General features: G+C 48.0%; 1 protein-coding gene across 1 annotated transcript; it reads left to right on the top strand.

The window, feature by feature from the left end:
• Positions 1-1596: 1596 nt before the first annotated feature.
• On the top strand, positions 1597-21336 carry PIGZ (phosphatidylinositol glycan anchor biosynthesis class Z). The gene is made up of 4 exons (XM_060009935.1): positions 1597-1714; positions 12946-13104; positions 15022-15230; positions 17480-21336. The coding sequence occupies exons 3-4, from the start codon at positions 15107-15109 to the stop codon at positions 19045-19047; spliced, it is 1692 nt and encodes a 563-aa protein (XP_059865918.1). The 5' UTR covers positions 1597-1714; positions 12946-13104; positions 15022-15106; the 3' UTR covers positions 19048-21336.
• The last annotated feature ends 1297 nt before the right edge of the window (positions 21337-22633 follow it).

Here is a 22633-nt window from a genome sequence, read left to right as displayed (position 1 = left end):
CTCCATGTGGGCCCAGGGCAGAGAGAGGAGGAACTGAAGACAGTTCCAGCACAGGCTCTGCAGCCGTCTTTCAGTTACCTAGAGTCTAGTCCTGATTTCAGATGTTGACAAGGAGGAGGAAGATGAACGAGGAGGGGGGACAAAGGAAGAGCAGGGGGGACTGGAGGACTGGAAGAAGGGGACCCTGACCAGAGAAGAGAAGGCCTTGGGGTTACGTGGTTACACCTTCAGGCTTAGGAAGGGCTCTCATACCAGGCTGCTGCTTCTCATGTAAGCTTTGTATATCCGTCTGAACTCTTTTAGCTGCGCCCATGTATTACTTTGATTAAAAACGTAGGCTCAAGCAGGAAAGACTTCAGTCAGACACAAGGAAACTGAAGGGTGACAAAGCCCTGCCCTGGCAAGTAGAGAGATGAAGATCCCCAGGGGCCAGGGGACCCAAGGGAGGGGCAGACAGCACCTTCCAGCTGGGCCAGAGTGGGGGAAATGAGCCCTTGTCTATACTTTATTCAGTACTTCAAACATCTGGTATTTACTGTATGTACATAATATCTCAGTAAAGTAGGTAGGGGCTGTTTTGTTGTTTTTTAATGTGAGGGCTGCTGTGCAGCATGAAAGGGAATACAGGTGAAGGGACTTTGCTTAAGACCTTCCAAAAAACTTTTGGGCACAGAGGGCAGGAGTCTCTCCTCTAGGCCAAGTCAGCCTCCCCCGGCAGGCTTAGTGAAACACTCCGGCGCTAGGGGGCAGTAGTCGCCGGCCACCACAATCCGTCCACAGCCCCGGGGAGCCAGAGGGACCCCAGAGGGACGCGGGAGGCTACGAGCCCCCCAGTGGCGCACCGAGCTCCGTCATGGAGCCCGCGAGTGGGGGGTCGGTCACTCCACGGAGGGACCAGGAGCGGCGGGCTCGGCGGGCCTCGCGTCGGGGAAGGGAGCCTGGGCTCCCGGGCACACAGTGACCTCCGGTCCCGGCTGTCGGGCAACCCTGGGCTAGTGACCTGTCCCCCACTTGTGGAATGCAGAGGGGGGAAGCGGCGTCCGCCGCTGCACTCTTTCCAGGGTGCAGTGCGCTGCGGCGGCGGCGGCGGCGGCGGCTGCAGAGAAGGAGCTGCGTCCGGGTGAAACCGACCCTGTGTCTTCGGCGCGGCTTCCCAAACCAGGCCCGCAGAGCCTGTCCTCCCTGACCTGCTCCACCAACAGAGCAGGTCATCTAAGCCGTAGCAAGCCCCACCCACAGAGAACTCAGAAATTTTCCTTTTGAATGACAAAGAAGTATGGCCTAGAAATGTTCTGCTTAATTGCCCCGCGTGCTAAAAAGTCGGCTCACCAGGCGTGGCTCGCCAAGGAGGGGGCTGCTAGGGGGAAGGGCTGGCAGTGGGGGAGGGGAGAGACCAGCCGCTGCCCGGCGTGCCACGGCCCAAGGGCCACCGGGGACCCTCCATCTTCCCCCCACCTCGCTGGAACCGCGAGGGACGCCTTGGGCGGCCCCGCCCGCCGGTGCGCTGGTCTCCAGCCCTCTCCTCCACACCTCCGCCCCTCCTGGCGCACTGCGTGGCTTGCCTAATTCCCTAGACCGGACAGAGGCGGCCGCGCTGAGGACAAGCCACCCGGCTCCAGCGCTTTGGTCGGGCGGCTCTGGACCTACCCCCTGTGCGCGCTCTAGCGGGGCCGGAAGCCGCCAGCGGGTCAGGTGCAGCTCGGAGCAGCGCTCGGTGAGTCGCCCAAGCAGCTCGGGAAGAGTTGATGGGGGTCAAGGGGGAAGGAGGGAAGGTCAGGGAGGAAGGCGATTGTTTCCATTCTTACCTTTGCTAGCTGCCCAGAGACCAGCAGAAGCTAGACTCAGCAGGCAAGCAAGGGACCTTTGGCCTCCACATTTTCGGGGGCAACTTTCCTCAAACCGGGATCCGCCGGCTCTGAGCACTGACCGGCCCCAATCTAGGGGAGACTGGAAGCTCGCAGTTTTCTTGGGAAGGGGAAGGGAGGCTGTGGGTATCCTCCACTTTCGAGCGCTAGCTTTGGACCCAGACAGAGACCTAGACTTGAATCCTCTCCTACTACCGTATTGTTGGGTGGTTCCGTAACTTTACTGAGCCTCACTTTCCCCGTCTATAAAATGGGAATATAATGCTACCTCCCAGGGTCCCTGTGAAGATGAAGCCAAAAGACGCTGCAAAGTGCTGAGCCCGAAACCTGTGAGCACAGGTCCGCATGTACCGGAGAAGAATCGCCACTTCCGGTCTCATGGGGTGCCCTTTGGGCCAGGCCTGTCCTCTCGAAAGGTGAGAGGATGGCCTCCCTGACCAGGAGTCACATGGGGGCACAGACAAGAGCCAAAGCCCTGTCACCAAGGCTGCTCCAGGCGACCCTGTGGCGCTCTGGTTGGTGGCTGTCCCAGCCTTTGCGTGGGATGCACGATATGACGAGGACAGTTTTCCTTAAGGAGGACATCCCCCACCGTACCTTCTCCCCCGACGCCTTCACCTCGGGAAACTGGGAACCACTGTCGAAATCATTAACACCTGGAAACTCCCTGCTACAGAGCCGAGTTCCCATTTTCCAGGTGGGAACCTCGAGGTCACAGATGGTTAAATGATGTATGCTAGTTAGTGGAAATACCTTACCCTCTTCCACTCTCCCTTATGTATGTTTAATGCCGTGTGTTGCATTCTCTGTTAATCAAAGGATAAACATGGGCCCGTTTGGGCAGCCAGAGAAGGAGGCACCAGGGACACACATAGCAATGCTTCCACGATGGGGCGCCCTGCAGGGTTTACTGCCGCGCTCTGGGTCGAGGTGAGGATGAAATGCAACACCAAACAGGAAAATGGACTCAGGGAAGCCACTCTCACTCTCTGCCCCTGGGATGGACCCCGGAGTTTGGAACAAGACCTTGCCCTTGAGGGACATGGTCCTGGCGCGTTTTGAGCCAGAGAAGACGCCTTTGGCTGCTGCGCAGGGGCCCCCTTCTCCAGCACTTCCTCCCATGCAGTCTTTAAAACCTGCACCGAATACTGACTGGATCCAGAAAAGGGACTGAACCTTGGGCCCGCCGCCCTTTCCCATAAAGCAACGACCCTGCAGTTTTGTCAGGAAGAAGTTTAAGTTTGAAGGTAAAGACGTTCCTTGGACCATGCTCATTCACAGTTGTGTCTCCAGGACACGATGCTACGCACACAGTGGGCGGCAGAGAAATGTGGGCACCAAGAGCCAGCCCTGGCCCTCTGACTCAGCGAGAAAGACAAGTGTCTCTGCCCAACCTTCCCGTTCTCTCGCTCCACTGACAGTGATCTCTTCCCCACCTTCCTTCCCACCCACCCCAACCCGCGCCCGGCGTAGTGGTTTCTGCTTCTCTCTACCCCTGCCACTGAGATGGTCTCTCCCTGCTGCCTGAGCTCTGACATCTCCCGCATACGAGCGCGCGTGCGCGCGCGCGCTGGATGCCCCTGTCTGTGGTTATCGTCAACCCCTCCCCTGCTCCACAGTCGAATCTCCACAGCCCTGGGCGCTATCCCTTTACGCCAAAGCCTCTCGTTCCCTCGTCCTTGCAGACACCGGAGGATGTGGGATCTGCAGGATTTGGATCCCCGCTGGGCAGCTCAGTGAGCTTATAGGCATAAATGAGCAGGCTTGCATACTGATTGGGTTTAGGTGAGTAGTTGCCCTGCCCCATGCTGTTGGCTCCACCCCCCTAGAACACCCAGCGGGACCACTCCTCCAGCGTGGCCTTAGCCTGGGGAGCCAGACGCTGGTTGAGCAGCGGGGGTCTCCTTCTGAAGAGCTCCCACACTTGTTAAGCTCAATGCCCCGCTACGTTGCCACCTCCTCCAGGGATCCCCGACTCTATCCTTGACCCTAGCCCCACAGTGGTCCCATGCAGGTGGGCTCAAGGCGCTGGGATGGATACGAATGGCTCCCAGAACTGGGGGTCCTCAGACAGTACAGAGAAGCAATCAGACGGTACCCGTGGTCGGTGCACAGCCCAGTGCAAGGCCTGGCACAGGGTGCTGCCAAAATGGGGTCAGGGAGAGCTTCTTGGGGGTCCAGGCAGTTTGTTTAATCCATCTTCACAACAGCCCTGAAGTAGGTTATACTCATTTTACAGAGAAATTATACATTGGAGTTGAGAGATTAAGTGCTCTTTCACCATGACAGAGCAAGGATTTGAAACCGGGTCTACTCGATGCCAAAGCTTATCTTAACCTCCATATTATAAGCATATCCCACAAAGGAAGCAGTGTGAGCAAAGAATAGAGGAGGAGACTACAGGAAAACATAATGTTTCTGGAGCACCAAGCTCTGTACACAAAGGGGTGAGAGTGGAGGCTGGAGAGGATGCTGGGGGCCTTGGAGAGAGCCATGGAAGTCACAGTCAGGAATGTGGACTTGGTCCTGAGGGTGGTGAGTGGCTGACCCCCCACCCCGAGGTTTTATACAGGAAAGAAATGCACTCTCTCTCTGGCTGCGGTTAGGAGGGTGGGTGCAGGTCAGGGGGAGGGAAAGCAGAGAGGTGACTGCCATGTACTCTAGATCTTGCTTCTGGATGTTTTTCTCATTATGCACACACAGAAAATGATTCCTTTTGTATGACACACTGGGGTAATAAAGGAGAGGGCTGCTTGCAGCTAGAAGCAACCAACCCAGGGGCTCCAGCCATCTAAAATCCCTGCACAGCCACCCCTATGGCTGAGGAATCTCAGGCAACATGTACCCCGGTCACAGTGGACCTGGACTTAGGTAGTGACAGTGAAGGATGAACAAGTGCTGGACTCAAAGGATGATTAGGAAGCAAAGTTAGTGTCACATAAAAGGTGTGAAGATGGGGCTTCCCTGGTGGCGCAGTGGTTAAGAATCCACCTGCCAATACAGGGGACACGGGTTGGAGCCCTGGTCCGGGAAGATCCCACATGCTGCGGAGCAACTAAGCCTGTGCGCCACAACTACTGAAGCCCGCACGCCTAGAGCCTGTGCTCCGCAACAAGAGAAGCCACTGTAATGAGAAGCCTGCACACCGCAATGAAGAGTAGCCCCCGCTCGCTGCAACTAGAGAAAGCCCACGTGCAGCAACGAAGACCCAATGAAGGCAAAATAAATTAATTAATTAAATAAATTAAAAAAATTTTTAAAAAGGCGTGAAGATGGCAGATGACCCCTGGGTCTCTGAACTGAATAACTGGATAAACTAGCTCCCTCACTGCTGCAGAGAACATGGGAGTAGGGCTGGGTCATGGGGAAATGATGCGTTCTTTTCGGCTGCCCTGTGTTAGAGGGAGGTGCAGAAGCCCAACAGGAAGTAGATCAGGGTTCTGGAGTCAAACAGACGGGGTCCAACTCCTACGTTCATTAGCCTACTCATTCAGTTACCTTGAGCAAAAAACTTGATCTCTCTAAACCTATTCTTTCATCTATAAGATAGGGATAAGAATAGAATTATAGGGTTGCGATGAGAGTAAAATGAGATAATGTACTGTGCCTGGGACGCAATAGGTATCTAAAAATGGCAATTCTATTATTGTTTATATTCATTATTATTATCAGTAAATCTGAAGCTCAGAAAAGAAACAATTTATGATGTTGTCAAAAGGAAATTGAAACCATGAGAATAAATAAGATGACCCAAAGAGTGTGGTTGATGAGAAGGGAGCACTGACATTTCAGGAGTGGACAGAGGAAGAGGCGCCTAAGAAGAAATGGTCAGAGAAGAAGGAGGAAAGCCATCAATCAGAGCCTGGCATCATGGCAGCCACACACATGACGCAGCTACACAGCTGATCCTCTGTCTCACTTCCTCCTTGCTAACAGAACCTGATGTTGTTAGGGTAAGCCCTCTCCTCTGGATGTCTGTGTGCCTCAAAGGAGGCAGCCCACAGCCCCAGCTCCCCTGCACTGGAAGGCGGATTCTTTACCACTGGACCACCAGGGAAGTCCCAAGTCTTTAAGCCAGTTTGAGTTTATTTTTGTGTATGGTGTGAGGGTTTGTTCTAACTTCATTGACTTACATGAGGCTGTCCCAACTTTCCCAACACCACTTGCTGAAGAGACTGTCTTTTCTCCATTGTATATTCTTGCCTCCTTTTTTGATGGTTAATTAACCACAGGTGTTGGGTTTACTTCTGGGCTCTATTCTGTTCCATTGATCTATATGTCTGTTTTTGTGCTGATAACCATGCTGTGTTCACTATTGCAGCTTTGTAGTATTCTCTGAAGTCTTGGAGGGTTATGCCTCCAGTTTTGTTCTTTCTCCTCAGGATTGCTGTGGCAGTTCTGGGTCTTTTGTGCTTCCATATAAATTTTAGGATTATTTGTTCTGGTTCTGTGAAAAATGTCATGGGTATTTTGATAGGGATCACATTAAATCTGTGGATTGCTTTGGGTAGTATAGAACATGGCTATTTCTTGTGCCAACCTAATACATATATATAATTGTATGTGCATTGTTAAGTGTGGGATCATTTTTAATCGCATTATTGGCTCCAGGGATTTTTTTCTTTTGGGGGAGGTAGTGCCTAATCATGTGAATTCATGCTGAAAACCTATATGAGGGTAAGCTCATGGATATAGACTCTCAGGGGAGATTGCCCTACCCCAATTCAATTAGCATCAGAATCCAAGAAAGGCAGTTTCCCTGAGAATTTGGACCCCAGAAAAACTTTAGATGTTGGAATTATCAGATCTAGCATATCAAATAAGTACCCTTAATATAATATAGTAAATAAAAGAGAGCCTTGGGCTTCCCTGGTGGCGCAGTGGTTGAGAGTCCGCCTGCTGATGCAGGGGACACAGGTTTGTGCCCCGGTCCGGGAAGATCCCACATGCCACAGAGCGGCTAGGCCTGTGAGCCATGGCCGCTGAGCCTGTGTGTCCGGAGCCTGTGCTCCGCAACGGGAGAGGCCACAACAGTGAGAGGCCCACGTACTGCAAAAAAAAAAAAAAAAAGAGAGAGCCTTGAAAATATGACAAAAGAGGAAGCAGATGTAGAAAAAAGTCAAACAACTCCTAGAAATGAATAATCGAAATTTAAAATTCAATAGATAAGTTTAACAGCTGATTAGATACAGCTGAAAGGATGATTAGGGACATGGAAGATAGAACAGAGGAGAGGCAGAGAGATGGAAAATATAAAATAGAAGTTTAAAAGACATGGAAGATAGACCAAGAAGATGTATCATACATTCAGTCATAATTCTAGAGAGAGAGTAAAGATGAGGGAAGAGGCAATATTTGAGAATATAATGGAGGATTTTGCTTTCTACAGATGACAAAGGACCCTAATCCACAGAGTCAAGGAGCCAAAGAAATTCCGACTATGATTAAAGAAAAATGCACACTCAGAATCATCATAGTAAAACCATAGCACATACTATACTAAATATTAAAACATTAAATAAGGTACTGCATTTTATAACATAATAGAAATCGAGTATAACTTCCAAAGTGTTAGAGAAAAAAGAATGAAGAAAATAAAAACCAATCCAAAAGAAGGCAAGAAAGGAGAGAGAAACAAAAGATAGAAAGGCATGAAAAAGAAAACACAGTATAAGATGGAAGAAATAAATATATCAATAATTGCACTAAATTTAAATATTTTGAAATAAAGCTGCATTTTAAAGACAAACATTGTCAGACTGGGTAAACAAAATCCAGCTACTTGTTCTTTACAAGAGACATATGAAAGTATAAGTGTACAGAAAGTTTGAAAGTAAAAGGGTGGAAAATGATGTACTAGGTAAATACTAAATAAAAGAAAGGTCATATAGCTATAGGAGACAAAATATTTTAAGGGAAAAAACTTATTAGAGATAAAAAGATAACTGTATAATGATAAAATATTCAATTTTCTAATACGGTATAACAATTAAAAAAAATAATGATATAGCTTCAAAAATGAGCTGAAATGACAAAATTACATGGAAAATTAGTGAAGACCACTATCTCATGAGCTATTTCAACACACATTTCTGTGATTTTCTGTGAATAAGCAGTAGATAATCATAAAGGACATAAAAGATTTGAGGAACACAATTAACAAGCATGATCTAATGAGCATCTATAGAACTCCATATCCAATAGCTATCCAATATATGGTATTTTCAAGCATCCGTGGAATATCTACAAAACTGGACCATTAAAAATTAAATGCTGGGGGTGAGGGCATGAATAGGCAGAGCACAGAAGTTTTTTAGGGCAGTGAAAATACTCTGTATAATACTATAATGGTGGATACATGTCATTAAACATTTGTCCAAACCCGTATAATGTACAACACCAAGAGTAAACAGTAATGGAAACGGTAGACTTTGGGTGACAGTGATGTGTAGATGTAGGTTCATCGTTGTAACAACTGTACCGCTCTGGCAGGGGATATTGATAATGGGAGAGGCTATGCATGTGTAGGGGTTGAGTGTATGTGGGAAACTTCTATACCTTCTTCTCAATTTTGCAGTGAACCTAAAACTGCTATAAAAAAAATAAAGTCTTTTTTTTAATTAATTTTTTTTTTTTTTTATTTATGGCTGTGTAGAGTCTTCGTTGCTGTGCGCAGGCTTTCTCTAGTTGAGCCGGGGCTACTCTTCATCGCGGTGCACGGGCTTCTCATTGCAATGGCTTCTCTTGTTGCAGAGCACGGGCTCTGGTAGTTGCAGCACGTGGGCTCAGTAGTTGTGGAACACAGACTTAGTTGCTCCGTGGCATGTGGGATCTTCCCGGACCAAGGATCGAACCCATATCCCCTGCATTGGCAGGTGGATTCTTAACCACTGCACCACCAGGGAAGTCCAAAAAATAAAGTCTTAATCAAAAAATCAACTGCTTCAGCCATAAAGCATTAGTCAAGGAAGAAATTACAATGGAATTAGAAAATATTTAGAAACAAGAGCTGATGAAAATATTACATAACAAAACCTGTGGGATGCAGTTAATATAGTATTTAGAGAGATATATAACCTTAAATATTTCTCATAGAAAAGCTCAAAAGTTAAAGTCTCAAAATTAATGAGCTAAATGTCCAATCAAAATAACACCCCAAAAAGTAAAAGGAAGAAAAAAAACTATAGATAAGAAAAAGTTTTTAAAAGAAGATGAACAAAGCCAGAAGTTGATTTTTTTAAAATATTCATAAAATTGACAAAATTCTGGTGACAATGATCAAGAAACAAAAAGAAGGCACAAGTAACCAATATTAGGAATAGAAATGAGTTAAGGATACAAGCCACAAACTAGAAAAGGATATTTGTCATGCAATAAATATAAAGACTATATAAAGAATTCCTATACGGAGTAAGAAGAAGATAGACAGCCAGTGGTTCAAAAGGAATTCCACAGAAGAAACATTTCACAAATTTTTGAAAAGGTGTTCGGGAATTCCCAGGCAGTACAGTGGTTAGGACTCTGTGCTTCCACTGCAGGGGGCACAGGTTCGATCCCTGGTCGGGGAACTAAGATCCCGCATGCCTCGAGGCGCAGCCAAAAAAGGAAAAGGAAAGGTGTTTAACCATATTAGTAATCAAGGAAATGCATGTTAATACCTATGAGAGTCACAAAATCAAAACGTCAGACAATACCAAGTATAAGTGAGCATATGAAACGGGGGCACTGCACTATCTGCTAGCTGGTAGCAACCTTTGGAAAACAGTTGGCCTTATCTGAAGGTAAAAGTGTGCATACCCATATGGATCTTTTGCCTAAAACACCTTTTTTCTTAATCTTACTGAAAATATCTTTGTTTATTTCTGAATTCTTTCTTCCTTTAACTACAGCGTTGATTTCTTCATTTTAATTTTAAATACATCCTTCTTATTCTCTTGATAATGGGATTTGACTTTCTCTTTTTGAATGGGCATTTATTCCCTCACCCAACTTATATTAAACATTTTAGTATCAAGATCCCATTAAAAATTTATTGAGGACCCCAAAGAGCTTTTGTTTATGTGAGCTGTAGCTATTTACCATATTAGAAATTAAAACTGAGAAATTTTTTAAAAAATAAAATAAAAAACTATGCATACCCTATGACTCAGGAATTCCATTTCTAGGTATGTACTTCAGAGAACTCTTGAATACTAATGTTTATAGCAGTTTATTTTATTTTATTTTTTAACATCTTTATTGGGGTATAATTGCTTTACAATGGTGTGTTAGTTTCTGCTTTATAACAAAGTGAATCAGTCATACATAAACATATGTTCCCATATCTCTTCCCTCTTGCGTCTCCCTCCCTCCCACCCTCCCTATCCCACCCCTCCAGGCTGTCATAAAGCACCAAGCCAATATCCCTGTGCCATGCGGCTGCTTCCCACTAGCTATCTACCTTACTACGTTTGTTAGTGTGTATATGTCCATGACTCTCTCTCGCCCTGTCACAGCTCACCCTTCCCCCTCCCCATAACCTCAAGTCCGTTCTCTAGGAGGTCTGCGTCTTTATTCCTATAGCAGTTTATTTTTCTTTGTTATGAATAAAAAGGAAAAATCTTGTAACCCCCTGGAGGTAACCTAGCTGATAAACAACAGTAGAAGGGTAAGTAAATAAGCTTCAGTATATTCACCCAGGGGAATACCGTATAGCAATGAAAGGAACAGCAGCTACAGAGAACAATATGGTGAATACCATTATCAGAACATTGGGGGAAAAAAGCAAATCATCAGTGAGTTACATAAAGAATTATCCCATTGATCTAAAATTCAAACAGTTACAAACACTGAATTATTTAGGGTGTAATGGTCAGTTTTTTGTGTCAGTTTGTGTAGGCTAGAGTTCCCAGTTATTCAGTCAAACACTAAGTGTTGCTGTGAAGGTATTTTATAGATGCATGAAAGTCCATAATCACTTGATTTTAGGTAAGGGGGATTATTCTAATAATAATCTATATGGACCTGTTGTAATCAGTTGAAAGGCCGTCAGAGCAGAGCTAAGGCTTTCCTGAATAAGAAGAAACTCCCACTGTGGACTGCAGCTTCAGCTCCTGCCCAAAAGTTGCAGCCTGCCCTTCCCAGTGACCTACCCTGCAGATTTCGGACTTACCTAGCCAGCCCCACAAATGCATAAGCCAATTCCTTGAAATAAATCTTCTTAATATAGGTCTCCTACTGATTCTCTTTCTCTGACTGACAGATTTTGGTCCTGGAGGTGGTTCTAGAGGAAGAGAATCTTAAGGATAAGTTTCCTGAATAGGTCCTGGATTTGCTGGAACTGTTTCTGTAGTCTGATTAGATTTAAGGGCACAAATGACTCTATTTCAAGTGGTAAAGAGGGTACTGGTAGTCCATGGAGTGATGATATTAGAGATATGAAAAATATTGCCATTGGATACTCCAGGCAAGGGTTTGGATGACCTTTGAACTTTTTTTTTTTTTTGGCAATGCCACGAGATTTGTGGGATCTTAGTTCCCCGACTAGGGATTGAACCTAGGCCCTCAGCAGTGAATGCGCTGAGTCCTAACCACTGGACCACCAGGGAAATTTCCTGGGTGACCTTCGAACATTTTAGTCAAACTAAATAGTATAATGAGATTGGCTGGTGGTTTCTAACTGCTGGACAAATTGGGAAAAGAGAAGGATAAGCTCAAGGCTTTAAATTCCCAGCTCAAAATCCTCATAAAATGACCCAAAAGCTGGCCGAAAAACAAACCCCATATCTCACTCTGTGAGTGGCTGAATTATAATGCAAATTGAATTCCCAGTCTCAATGGTACCTACTGTTAAAGTGAGGGCACTAATTGCGAAGAGATGGGATACTGAAAGTTGGAATGAGGACAAGTGGGAAGACCCTGAGAGAGATGGGGAAGTTGAGTCCCTCAGTTCTGGTGAGACTTTTCGAGCAGTAGAAGCAGACTTTCCACTGGCATCTGAGGGGATTAACCCTGCATTGGAAACTGTAATGGCCTCCCCAAAGCAGCTGCTTTGCAAGACAGTGCTGTTTCTCCTCAGGACCCACTCCCACCCCTCCCTTTGCTTCTAGACCTACAATTAGTCTCAAGTCCCAGCATGTCCCTAAAGGTGAAGTGTAAAGCAGGAAGAGGTGTGCTATTCACCAAAAACACTGCATGATTTCCCCAATTTATACAGACAAAGTCAGGGAATATGAGATTGGAATGTTAGAGTGGAGTACTTCTGTAAGACCTGCTCGTCAGCCCCAGGAAGGTGCAGAGGACACATTTTTCACCACAACACAGAGGAATACTTACAAAGGTGGGAGAGACTATTAATACCAGCAAAGGAGTGATGTCCCTCTCACCCCTGCAGCCTCATCCCACCAAGCCTGGCAGAGAAGAGAAGGGCCAAGACGCACCTTTATCGGTACTTTTCTTAGTTCCTCTGATCAGACCAGCGTGTCATGCACCCAACCCTGAACCAATTAGTGTGGCCAGTGGGATGGGAAATGTTATTCGGCTTAAACAATTCAGGGTCTATACCTGGGTTGGGGATGGGATCAAATCCCAAGCCACATAGCTGAAAATAGGTGATGGGGGTGAAGAGTACAGTTCTGAGTGGGAATTCTGACTACTGTTAACTGGAAAGGGGGAATAGATGGTGGGCACTAAACAGGATGAATCTCCTCTGTTGCTGCAGAAGGAAAATAGTACAGACTAGGACCCAGGCTTGCTATGTACCGACTCACACCAGGGCGGGGCAGGCTGGGTTTCTGTGTTCCCTATCAGTGTAATGGATTTGGTGTTCTAATCTAATCGTGTAGTGAAAGTTCCATACTTGAAAAAAAAGTTCTATACTTGAGAAAAGCTTCAAACACATGCATAAATGTATCTTGACAATTGGACTATACCAAATCCTGTTTATTATCGTAGTCAGTAGAAGTGCTGGTTTTGAGGATCTCCTAGTGTTGGAGGAGGTCATAGAGAGCATGTGACCCACGAGCTGGACCCCGGCAACTGGAGGCCCCTCACCACCTCCCCATCCTTGGAATGTGTGCTCTGCTTGTCTTCCTCACGCTAGAAGCTGCCCAAGGACACAGCTTTGAGATAGTCATGTGGTGCTGAGACCATCTGGACGTTGTACGTGATGGAGCCCAGTTCAGTCCTCTGTATAAACTTCAAGATTCTGGCAGGCGGGTGTGGAGATCTGTTCATCTTGCAGCCACCCAAGACAAGCTTGGTAAGTAGCTTCTCTTGCTTCTTAAACCTGCCACCTACCAATCTGCAGTGGTTTGCCTCTTTCTTCAGTCTCTCCCTGCCCTTCACCTATGGGGCCAGTTTCAGAAGCTCCCAAGAAGGCTGCAAACTAACACCTAGGTGTCTGGAGCAGCATGGATTATTATTTGTGCCTCAACTAAAAGTAGTAATAGCTTTTAGCTTTGGTCACTTATACATGCAAACTCTGTATACTAAGTGCCCTCCACGCATCAGCTCTTAAATCTCCCTCAACCCTGTGAGCTGGATATTATTATCTGACTTTCCTGATAAGGAATCTGAGGTTTAGGGATATAGGCAGCTTGTCCAAGATAACACAGCTCCTAATGGCAGAGTTGGAATCTGAACCAGGCCTACAGGACCGCAAAGTTTGTCCTGTATGATGGGTATCGTGCTTTGCCCCTACCCCTATCTCCACACCACACCCCTGCCCTGTCCTGCTGTATCAAATTGGCTATTAATGAAAAAAATTCAGATTCAACCTTTGCTTCCCAGTGCTAAGTTTGGCCTCATCTTCTATCTGAAAACTCTAAAAGTCAGGATATTCACTGGCTCTGGAAAAATAGTCTGCACAATTCAGTTGCAAAGTTTGAGCAGAGGCTGCAAAACTTATCTTTTAAGCTCTATGAGGTTTTAGTATCAGGAAGCTCCTTGTCATCATCTGCCAGATTCCTGTTCTGTTGCTTCACTTTGTCTTGTCTCCTCTGTTACGACTTGATGTCATACCTGAGAACAATAGCTGTTTATGGTCAAGCTTTAAAATATCAAAGTCAGGAAGTCAGGGAACGATATGTATTTCTGGAGGAGTAACAAACACGTTGTCAGACTTGTTTTTCTATGCACCCGTGATAATTTACTGGTGTTGATAAAAAGGTCCATCATGCCGTGGACTCAGATTCCCACTGATCTTTGAGTCAAGGGAGTGAGAACCTCCACCAAGAGGAGTCTGTTTGGGCTGCTTTTACAAGATACCACAGACTGGGTGGCTTTTAAACAACATAACTTTATTTCTCACAGTTCTGGAGGCCGGAAGTCTGAGATCAGGGTGCCAGCATAATGAAGGCCTTCTTCCTGGTTCATAGCCAGCAACTTCTCGCTGTGTCCTCACATGGTGAGGACGGTTGTGTCTCTTTTATAAACGGGTTGTGTCTCTTTTATAAGGACACTAATCCCATTCACGAGGGCTCCACCCTCATGACCTAAGCAGCTCCCAAAGGCCCCACCTCCTGATACCATTAGAATTTCAGAATTAGAATTTCAACATATAAATTTGGGGAGGGGGTGGGCACAAACATTCAAACCACAGCAGTGTTTCCATCACCTTCCAAAAGGTAGGATCCAGGATGTGTGAAAGTTGGAGGGAGTGACTGAAGACCATGGGGTCGAATGTAGTTCGTTTTTGCAAAGAAATGGATGGAATCCATTGAGGTTCCTAAGTTTTCAGAAGTGTAAGAGCCAGGCTGCCATGCTTGCTTGTGAATAGGAGCTGGTGAATAGGATGGGGCTGTGAGACCCAGATTTGGAAGGTACCCTACTCCTACCTGCAAATGTCATATTTAGACACTTAGCAAAATGTCATATTAGGAAAAATATTTAGCAAATGCCATATATAGACACTTAGCAAATATGGTTAGCAAGTAACCAGGTTACTCAACAGAGGCCTCAGTTTCCCCATCTGTAAAACGGAGATAATACGACCCACTGCCCCATACTGTGGAAAGGATTAATTGAGATATGGATGTAAAGTTCCTGGCATTTAGCAGGTACTTAGTAAATAGCAGCTATTATTACTAACATTTTTATTGTGTGTAGACCCATATTGAGTTTGTTCAGGCAACTGAACATATAATTTATAATAACCAACAAATGTTATGCTCCTCAGATGCAGGTCTGTGGAACCAGAATAGCATCTGTAGCAGCTGAAGTCATCCTAGGCTCTTGGCCCTGTGTCCTGGCAGCAATTTGATATGAAGATGGCAGCCAGGGTGCTGTGGGGCAGCCTCAGCCTGCTCCGCCTGGTGTGGTGTCTTCTTCCGCAGACAGGCTACGTGCACCCAGATGAGTTCTTCCAGTCTCCTGAGGTCATGGCAGGTAAAGCTCCCCATGTGTGGTTACAATAAGCTGCAGCAAAGTCTGGTCAAGGAGCTGATTGACTATTTAGTGCGGAGGGAGAAAAATGTCTGTGCAGATGAGCAGTAAATCCACAAGCCTCTTTGGCATAATAATTTGGGAGTGGGAACTTCACATCTCCTTCCTGAGTGGTGACATTGACCTTCTAAATGATACCGATGAAATGCCAGCCTCTTTGACATCTTCCTGCTTATAACAACAGTACGGGTCATTCAGAACAAAAGCTATTTTGGGCTTCTCAGTGGAAGGATTTTAGAGTTGGGCTTCCCCAGTGATTGGGGAAACTTACACAGGGCTGTAACATAAAATAATAACGAAACTTTTCTTCTGTAGGTTCATGTGATGGCTGAGGGAACCCAGACCTAGAATGCTCACTTTTTAGAACTTAACTTCTAGGTGGTATAGGACACATCATGAAGATGGTTGCTGGAAACCTTGAGGCCTTTCAGATGCTGTGGTCACAAGGCTTCCTCCTCATGGTTCAAGATGGCTGCTTGTGCTCCAGGCATCAGGTCTGACACCAAGTCTTTCCCGCCACCAGAGGAGAGATAGGCATGCCTACTTTCTTTAAGGGCATATATATATATATATATATTTTTTTTTTTTGCAGTACGCGGGCCTCTCACTGTTGTGGCCTCTCCTGTTGTGGAGCCCAGGCTCTGGACGCGCAGGCTCAGTGGCCATGGCTCACGGGCCCAGCCGCTCCGCGGCATGTGGGATCTTCCCGGACCGGGGCACGAACCCGCGTCCCCTGCATCGGCAGGCGGACTCTCAACCACTGCGCCACCAGGGAAGCCCTAAGGGCATATTTTGAAAGTCACATACTTTTTGCCCATTCCATCCCATTGGTCAGAATGTATCATGTGACCACACGTACCTGCAAATGGAAGCTAAAAAATATAGTGTTTATATCTGACCAAATGCCCAGCTAAAGAGACTAAGGATGAAGGAAGGAATGGATATTGATTGGGGAGATATCAGCTATCTCTGCCACAGGGCTCAACAGGTGGATTTGTTTTTAAAGTTGAAAGGTCCAGTTTATTTTTCCACAACCCCCCCCCCCCGTTTTTTTATAACCTGAGCCAGTAAAAAGCAGCCAGATTGATCTGATCCGAGGTTTTCTGTTTCCCTTTCACCTTCTGACAGAGAGGAAAAAACTGCCAAAAGGCCGGAAGAATAAGGAGAAGCAAAGAGCCTTAGACAACCAGCAGTGTTATCAAATAAATGTGAGATGTTGTAGAGCTTGGAGCTAAGATGCAGAAATTAAGAGTTCATTTTCCTCACCCCCACCCCTTAGAGCTCTGGGACAGTGGGGCACAGAGTCACAGACTAGCCCCAGGCAGCAAGTAATTTTAATTACATGAGTATATTCTTAATTTTAAACATTAAGAATCATAGACAAAACCAGTCGCTTTTGACCATAACCACAGTTGCTTATTCCCTTCCCCCATTCTCACACTGGCTGTCCTGGCTAACAGTCATAATCACGGAGATGCGTTTTTGACTCTGACTTTGGAGACTTTAGAACTCAAGGAGAGGAATGGGGCCTCCCCCTGCTCCTCCTCATACATCCTGTCCAAGACACACTGTTACCTCACTTCCCAGGTGTGAGCTGTGTAACGAACCATCACAGACCTAGCAGCTTAAAACCAGCAGCTCACAGTTCTGTAAATGAGAAGAAGTGCAGCCTGGGCTCTCTGGTCAGGGTATCATAGTATGGGCTGGGCTGAGTTCTTGTCTGGAAGCTCTGGGAGAAAATCTGCTTCCAAGACGATTCTTGCTGTTGAACACATTTAGTTCATTGAGGCTATGGAACTAAAGCCCCATTTCCTTGCTCGCTGTAAGCCACGGGCTGCTCTCAGCTCCCAGAGGCCACCCACATGCCTTGCCAACTGCCCCTTCCACCTTTCAACCAGCAAATCCTTCTCACCTCTGATGTCCTCTTCTGCCACCAGCTGGAGAAAAGTCTCTGATTTATACGGCTCATGTGATTTTTGTCACACACATCTGGGTGATCTCTGTATCTTAGGGTCAGCTGACCCCTGTGACATAACCTAATCACAGGAGTGAACTCTGTCATCTTCCCAGTCCCAGGGATTATGTCCGGCATGTACACCAGGGGGCTGGAAAATCTTGGGGGCCATCCTAGGATTTTGTCCGTAATATCCTCTGCGCTGGGACCTGGCTCACCTCTCCTTCTCTCTCTGCAGAGGACGTCCTGGGCATAAAGGCCGCGCGGCCCTGGGAGTTTCACCCCAGCAGCCCCTGCCGTACAGTGGTCTTCCCACTGCTGACCTCTGGCTCCGCCTTCTGGCTGCTCAGGCTCTGGGAAGAGTGGGGGCCGTGGCCTGGCCCGGTGAGCGGCTATGCGCTGCTTGTCGGGCCCCGCCTCCTCCTCGCTTCCCTCTCCTTTGCCCTGGACTTGGCCGTGTACCACCTGGCCCCACGCTGGGGGGCGGAGCGCTGGAACGCCCTGGTCCTGCTGTCTGGTTCCTACGTCACCTTGGTCTTCTACACAAGGACCTTCTCCAATGCCATTGAGGGGCTGCTCTTTGCGTGGCTGCTGGTACTGGTATCCCCCCGTGTAGCTGGGAGCTGCACTCCCAAGAAGCCTGCTCCAGGCCCGCCGTGGCACAGTTGGCTTCTTGGGGGTGTCATGGCTGCTGGCTTCTTCAACCGGCCCACCTTTCTGGCCTTTGCTCTGGTCCCCCTCTTCCTCTGGGGTACTTATGGAGCCACAAACCCCAGCTTCAAGTCGCTGACCAAGGAAGCCCTGGTGCTGCTCCCAGGGGCGACCCTCACAGCAGTGGGGTTTGTGGCTGTGGACAGCTGCTATTTCTCCAGTCCATGTAGACCCAGTACCCTTGTCCTTACACCTGCCAACTTCTTGTACTACAACCTGGATCCCGTAAACCTGGCGAGGCATGGCACACACATGCGGCTCACTCACCTGGCAGTCAATGGCTTCCTGCTCTTTGGGGTGCTGCATGCCCACGCCCTGCAGGCCGCGTGGCAACAGCTGCGAGCCTGCCTCCAGGCCTTCACACAGATGGGCTTCCCAAGGGCACTGGCTGCCCGGAGCCTGCAGTCCAGCCCCAGGTCTCACCTCCTGCTCCTCTACTTCATGCCCCTGGCCCTGCTGTCTGCCTTTAGCCACCAGGAGGCTCGGTTCCTAATCCCCCTCCTGGTCCCCCTCGTCCTGCTTTGTAGTCTACAGACCCAACTGGCACCCTGCAAGGGCACCCTGGTCCTCTTCAATGCCCTGGGTGCCCTCTTCTTCGGCTGCCTGCACCAGGGGGGCCTAGTGCCTGGCCTGGGGCACCTGGAGCAGGTGGTTCATGCTCCTGTGCTCCCACAGGTACCCACCCACTACACACTCCTATTCACCCACACCTACATGCCCCCCCGGCACCTCCTGCACCTCCCGGGCCTCGGCTCGCCCGTGGAGGTGGTGGACATGGGCGGGGCTGAGGACCAGCTCCTGTGCCAAGCCCTCAGCAACCTCACCAGACGACCAGCCTGCCATGTGGCTGGTGGGCCGTGGCTCTGCCGCCTTTTTGTGGTGACCCCTGGCACCACCAGGTCTGCCATGAAGAAGTGCAGCTTCCCCCTCAAGAGTGAGACACTCATCTTTCCCCACGTGACTCTGGAGGACCCACCGGCCCTGTCCTCCCTGCTGAGTGGGGCTTGGAGGTACCATCTCAGCCTTCACATCCTGGAGCTGGGGGAGAAGCCTGACAATATGACAGAAAAGCCCCTGCCCAAGACTCAGCCATAGGTGAAGGTGCTGCTCCACCTTCTAGGTAGAGAGCTGGGCTGGGACAGAGCCCTGACTCTCTTCCTTCCCTTTCCCTTCCAGAATCCCCACCTCTCCTGTGCACAGCTTTTGACTGCTCCACCTTCTGGGTAAACTGACACCCATCTTCCCTCAAAAACCAAAGATCTGACCAGTCACAGTCCTGATGCCAAGTTCCCCAAAGAACCTGGTGAAATCAATGACGCAAAATGCCTGTTCCTGCCCTATTCCTTCCAGCCACTGTGATGTTTTTTAAACATATAAATAGCACCTGATTGTGAAAGGAGACAACAATCTCCTAATGACTTTCCTGAATGACTCGCCCCAAACCTTCCAGGATGCCTTACCTCTTGCTGTCATGACAACCCTTTGGCTTCCTAGATACCTGGAAGGAGGCAGTGTAGTGATGTAGAAAGAGCAGGTAGCTCATATTCAGAGGAGTTAGTTCTCGTCCCTGGTCTGCTACACACTGGCTATGTAATCTTAAGAGAGCCCCTTCCCCTCACCCAGCCTCAGTTTTCCAGTCTGTACAATGGATCAGAAGGTCTCTGAGGTGTCTGCCAGCTAACACTGTGTCATTCCTGGGTCTGCAGCACATGTTCCCTGGCCAGACAGGCATGTCTCTCCCAAAGCTCTGTAAGCATAGAAGTGGGTGTGGCATATTTAATGGCACTTCAGGGCCTACCTACCGTCTCAGTGCTTGGTTATTACCAAAAAAAGTAGTTCTGGAACTTTTCTGCCCACCCACTCTCTTACTCCTGTCCCTGAGAGAGGTGATGGAACGTTTCTGCATCTCACCCTTGAGGGATCAAGCCCAGATGTTCTCCCTTCTCAGTTGGCCCCAGTGGGAATGGAGATAGAAGGCTCAGTCAGTATCTGGTGGCACTTGAGCACAAAACCTTAAATGTGGTCTGGTCACTCTCCAAGCTCAAAGCTTCTGTCTGGATCCCCTTCACAGGATGGAGAGCAGACCCCGGGCCAAACCCACACCTGCCGCCCTGGTGAAAGCCATCAGCCCGGGGCGTGTTGCTCCTCACAACACAGGGCGCCCCCGCCCGGTCCGCTGGCAATATGAGGGGCTGTGGCACTAAGCTTGTCCTCGTTCTCCCTCCTCACGCCCCTGCCATCTCGTGAGAACAAGAAGCACCCAGGCCACTGAGAGCAGTATGCTGGAGGAGCACAGAGCAGGCGGCCAAACCTATGCAACCGAGCAAACCTGAGCGCTTTTCTAGTCCCGCCTTCTGCTGGCTAAAGCCTCGGGTCATCTTAAAGCTCCACCCACCGCAGGCAAGCTGCTCTGTGGCTGCTGCTGGGTCCTAGTGCCACACTTTGCTCAGGACTCCAACCCCAAGGGAGAGGAAAGTCAGTGCCATGCTAGTAAATGTTGCAACCCGTTCTCTAAGGGCAAACTAGCCCCCATTTGTAGTGTTTTCTGACTTGTGTAAATACTCTTACCGTGGCTGATTTCAAACTACTAAAATGATGTTACTCAACTTGGGAGGAGATGCTAAGGATCTCTCTCCTGAGCTGGCTGTTCAGCTGGCTGTTCGGATATTTCCCTATTTAAAACTCTACAGTACCTGTTCATGACAGTTCACTGTTGTTTTGGTTGGTTTGTTACGAACTTCAGATTGGTCTTCCTACCTGTACTGCTTAGCATCATCTCTGGCACCCGACAGCACTTATTTACTTTGCAGCCAAAGATGGCTTTTCTGCCCAACAGATAAAACCAAATGCCACCTTGAGACACCCCAGATTCAAAGGTCCCAAATTCCTCTGGGCTTCTCGGGACTTCTCTTCTCTTCCCCAGTTGGGTTCACAACCTCAGAATTCCCTGGAGGAGCTGTTGGTGTAGCAGTCCGTGTAGCCTGTAGTGATATGACCTGTAACAAATTTGTCTGTAAAGTGTTGCTATCTAGATTTGTGTGGCACCAAGGGGTGATTTGGAATTGTCCTGCAGGATAGTGGAGTGAGTTACTTCCCTGCTTCACTTTCTGACAAAGCTCAGAAGAGCCTGAAAGGTATGTTGGGAGATTGTTGTCACTGGGGATGGTGGGAAGAATTTGGTCTGCTTCTTTAGTAATAGGGTACCTGGTGGGATGACAAGCCACTGACTACGAACACTGGAGGCTTCTCCAACAAAGCGGGGAGGCATCCAAATCTCCTCTAGCTGGAGCAGAAAGGACCCAGTTCTCTCTCTCTGCTCTCAGGCTCCTTTTACAAAAACGGAGGGAAATTAGTTCCTTCACACTTCTTCCGCAAAAAATAAACTGCCTTCATTTCTTGCTTTCCTTCCTTTCTTACCAAGTGGCCAGCTTGTCCAGAAGCTTCATTGCTTCCTGCACTTCCTTTTTGTCTCTGCTAGTCTAGAAAAAGACCCAACTGTGAGTGTGCTTGTTTATGTGGAGGGCAAGGGATTGGGCTGGGGACGGCTAACATTCTGCTCCTCTGATATTCAGATCCAGAGACCAAGGAGTGGGATTGAAACCAATGAGGCAAACAAGGCAGTAGAATGAACAAGCTCCTCTGGCTCCTCACTGCCAAGGTCAAAGGAGAGTCCAGTGAGTTGCCTCTGGTCTGGGAGAGGGAGGACAGGAGGGTAGGATGCCAAATTAGAACTCTGTCATTAGGAGAGTGGGACACTGGCCTCAGAGAGGATTAAATAGAAGCCCCTCTGATGGGAAGACTGGAGGATGGAATGTCAAATCAGAACTTTGACCATTAGGAAAGTGGAGGACAGGCTGCTTTTGCTTCTCCACCCTATCCAGTGACTATCAGAATGCCAGAGTACAAACTGGTCACCAGCCTAAAAGCTTCTTGGGCTTCGAGCTTTCTAGATTGCAAGATGAACTGTGTAGCCTGATTAGAGACAATCAATGCATACAATGGATTTCCTAATCGTGGGTTTGTTAGCTGGAGCATAGCCTTTAGAGTGCATCCCAGACCCTCTAAAATAGGGACAAGGAATCCAGGTAGCTTGTTCCATGGTAGGCAGTTGTCCTAACACCCAGTGATGATAGTGGTTGGTGGCAGGGAAGGGAGGCTTTGAAGGTCAGGGTAAATGTGATTAGGGACGTGGGCCCTGGAGTCAAACACCTGTATTCACATTCCACTCTGTAAGGCCTTGGGCAACTTAAGTAGCCTTATACTTCCTCATATGAAAGTTGTCTTAAGGAGTGAGATAACCCACACAGAGTGCAGTTAGCAAGTGCCCAGTACAGAGTAAGTACTCAATATGTGCTAACTACTATTACCATAGGCCTACAAGTCCCCAAGAATCCTAAATCCACCTTGCCAGAGAAGTAGGGAGCTCACACTGAAACCATGGGTAATGAGTCAATCCATTTCACCTGCCTTCACTAATCAAGGTCATTTTAAGACTCACAAGGCCTCCAAGCAGCACAAAGCCTAAACAATAAGATGTTTGATGGAGTTGTTTTCCAGGAATTTGCAGTTGGCTGTGTCTAGTTCAAGCTCTGGGCATGCTCCTGACCTTTTGACATCAGAGGGCCGAAAACTCCACCGGCAGAGGCAGGTGGTGCTAAAGCCTCCATTTTTCAAGCTGCAG

This window comes from Delphinus delphis, chromosome 4, assembly GCF_949987515.2.
Source record: "Delphinus delphis chromosome 4, mDelDel1.2, whole genome shotgun sequence".
NCBI classification, from domain to species: domain Eukaryota; kingdom Metazoa; phylum Chordata; class Mammalia; order Artiodactyla; family Delphinidae; genus Delphinus; species Delphinus delphis.
The sequence above is the reverse complement of the archived record's forward strand: the minus strand, read 5'-3'. Positions and strand labels throughout refer to the sequence as shown.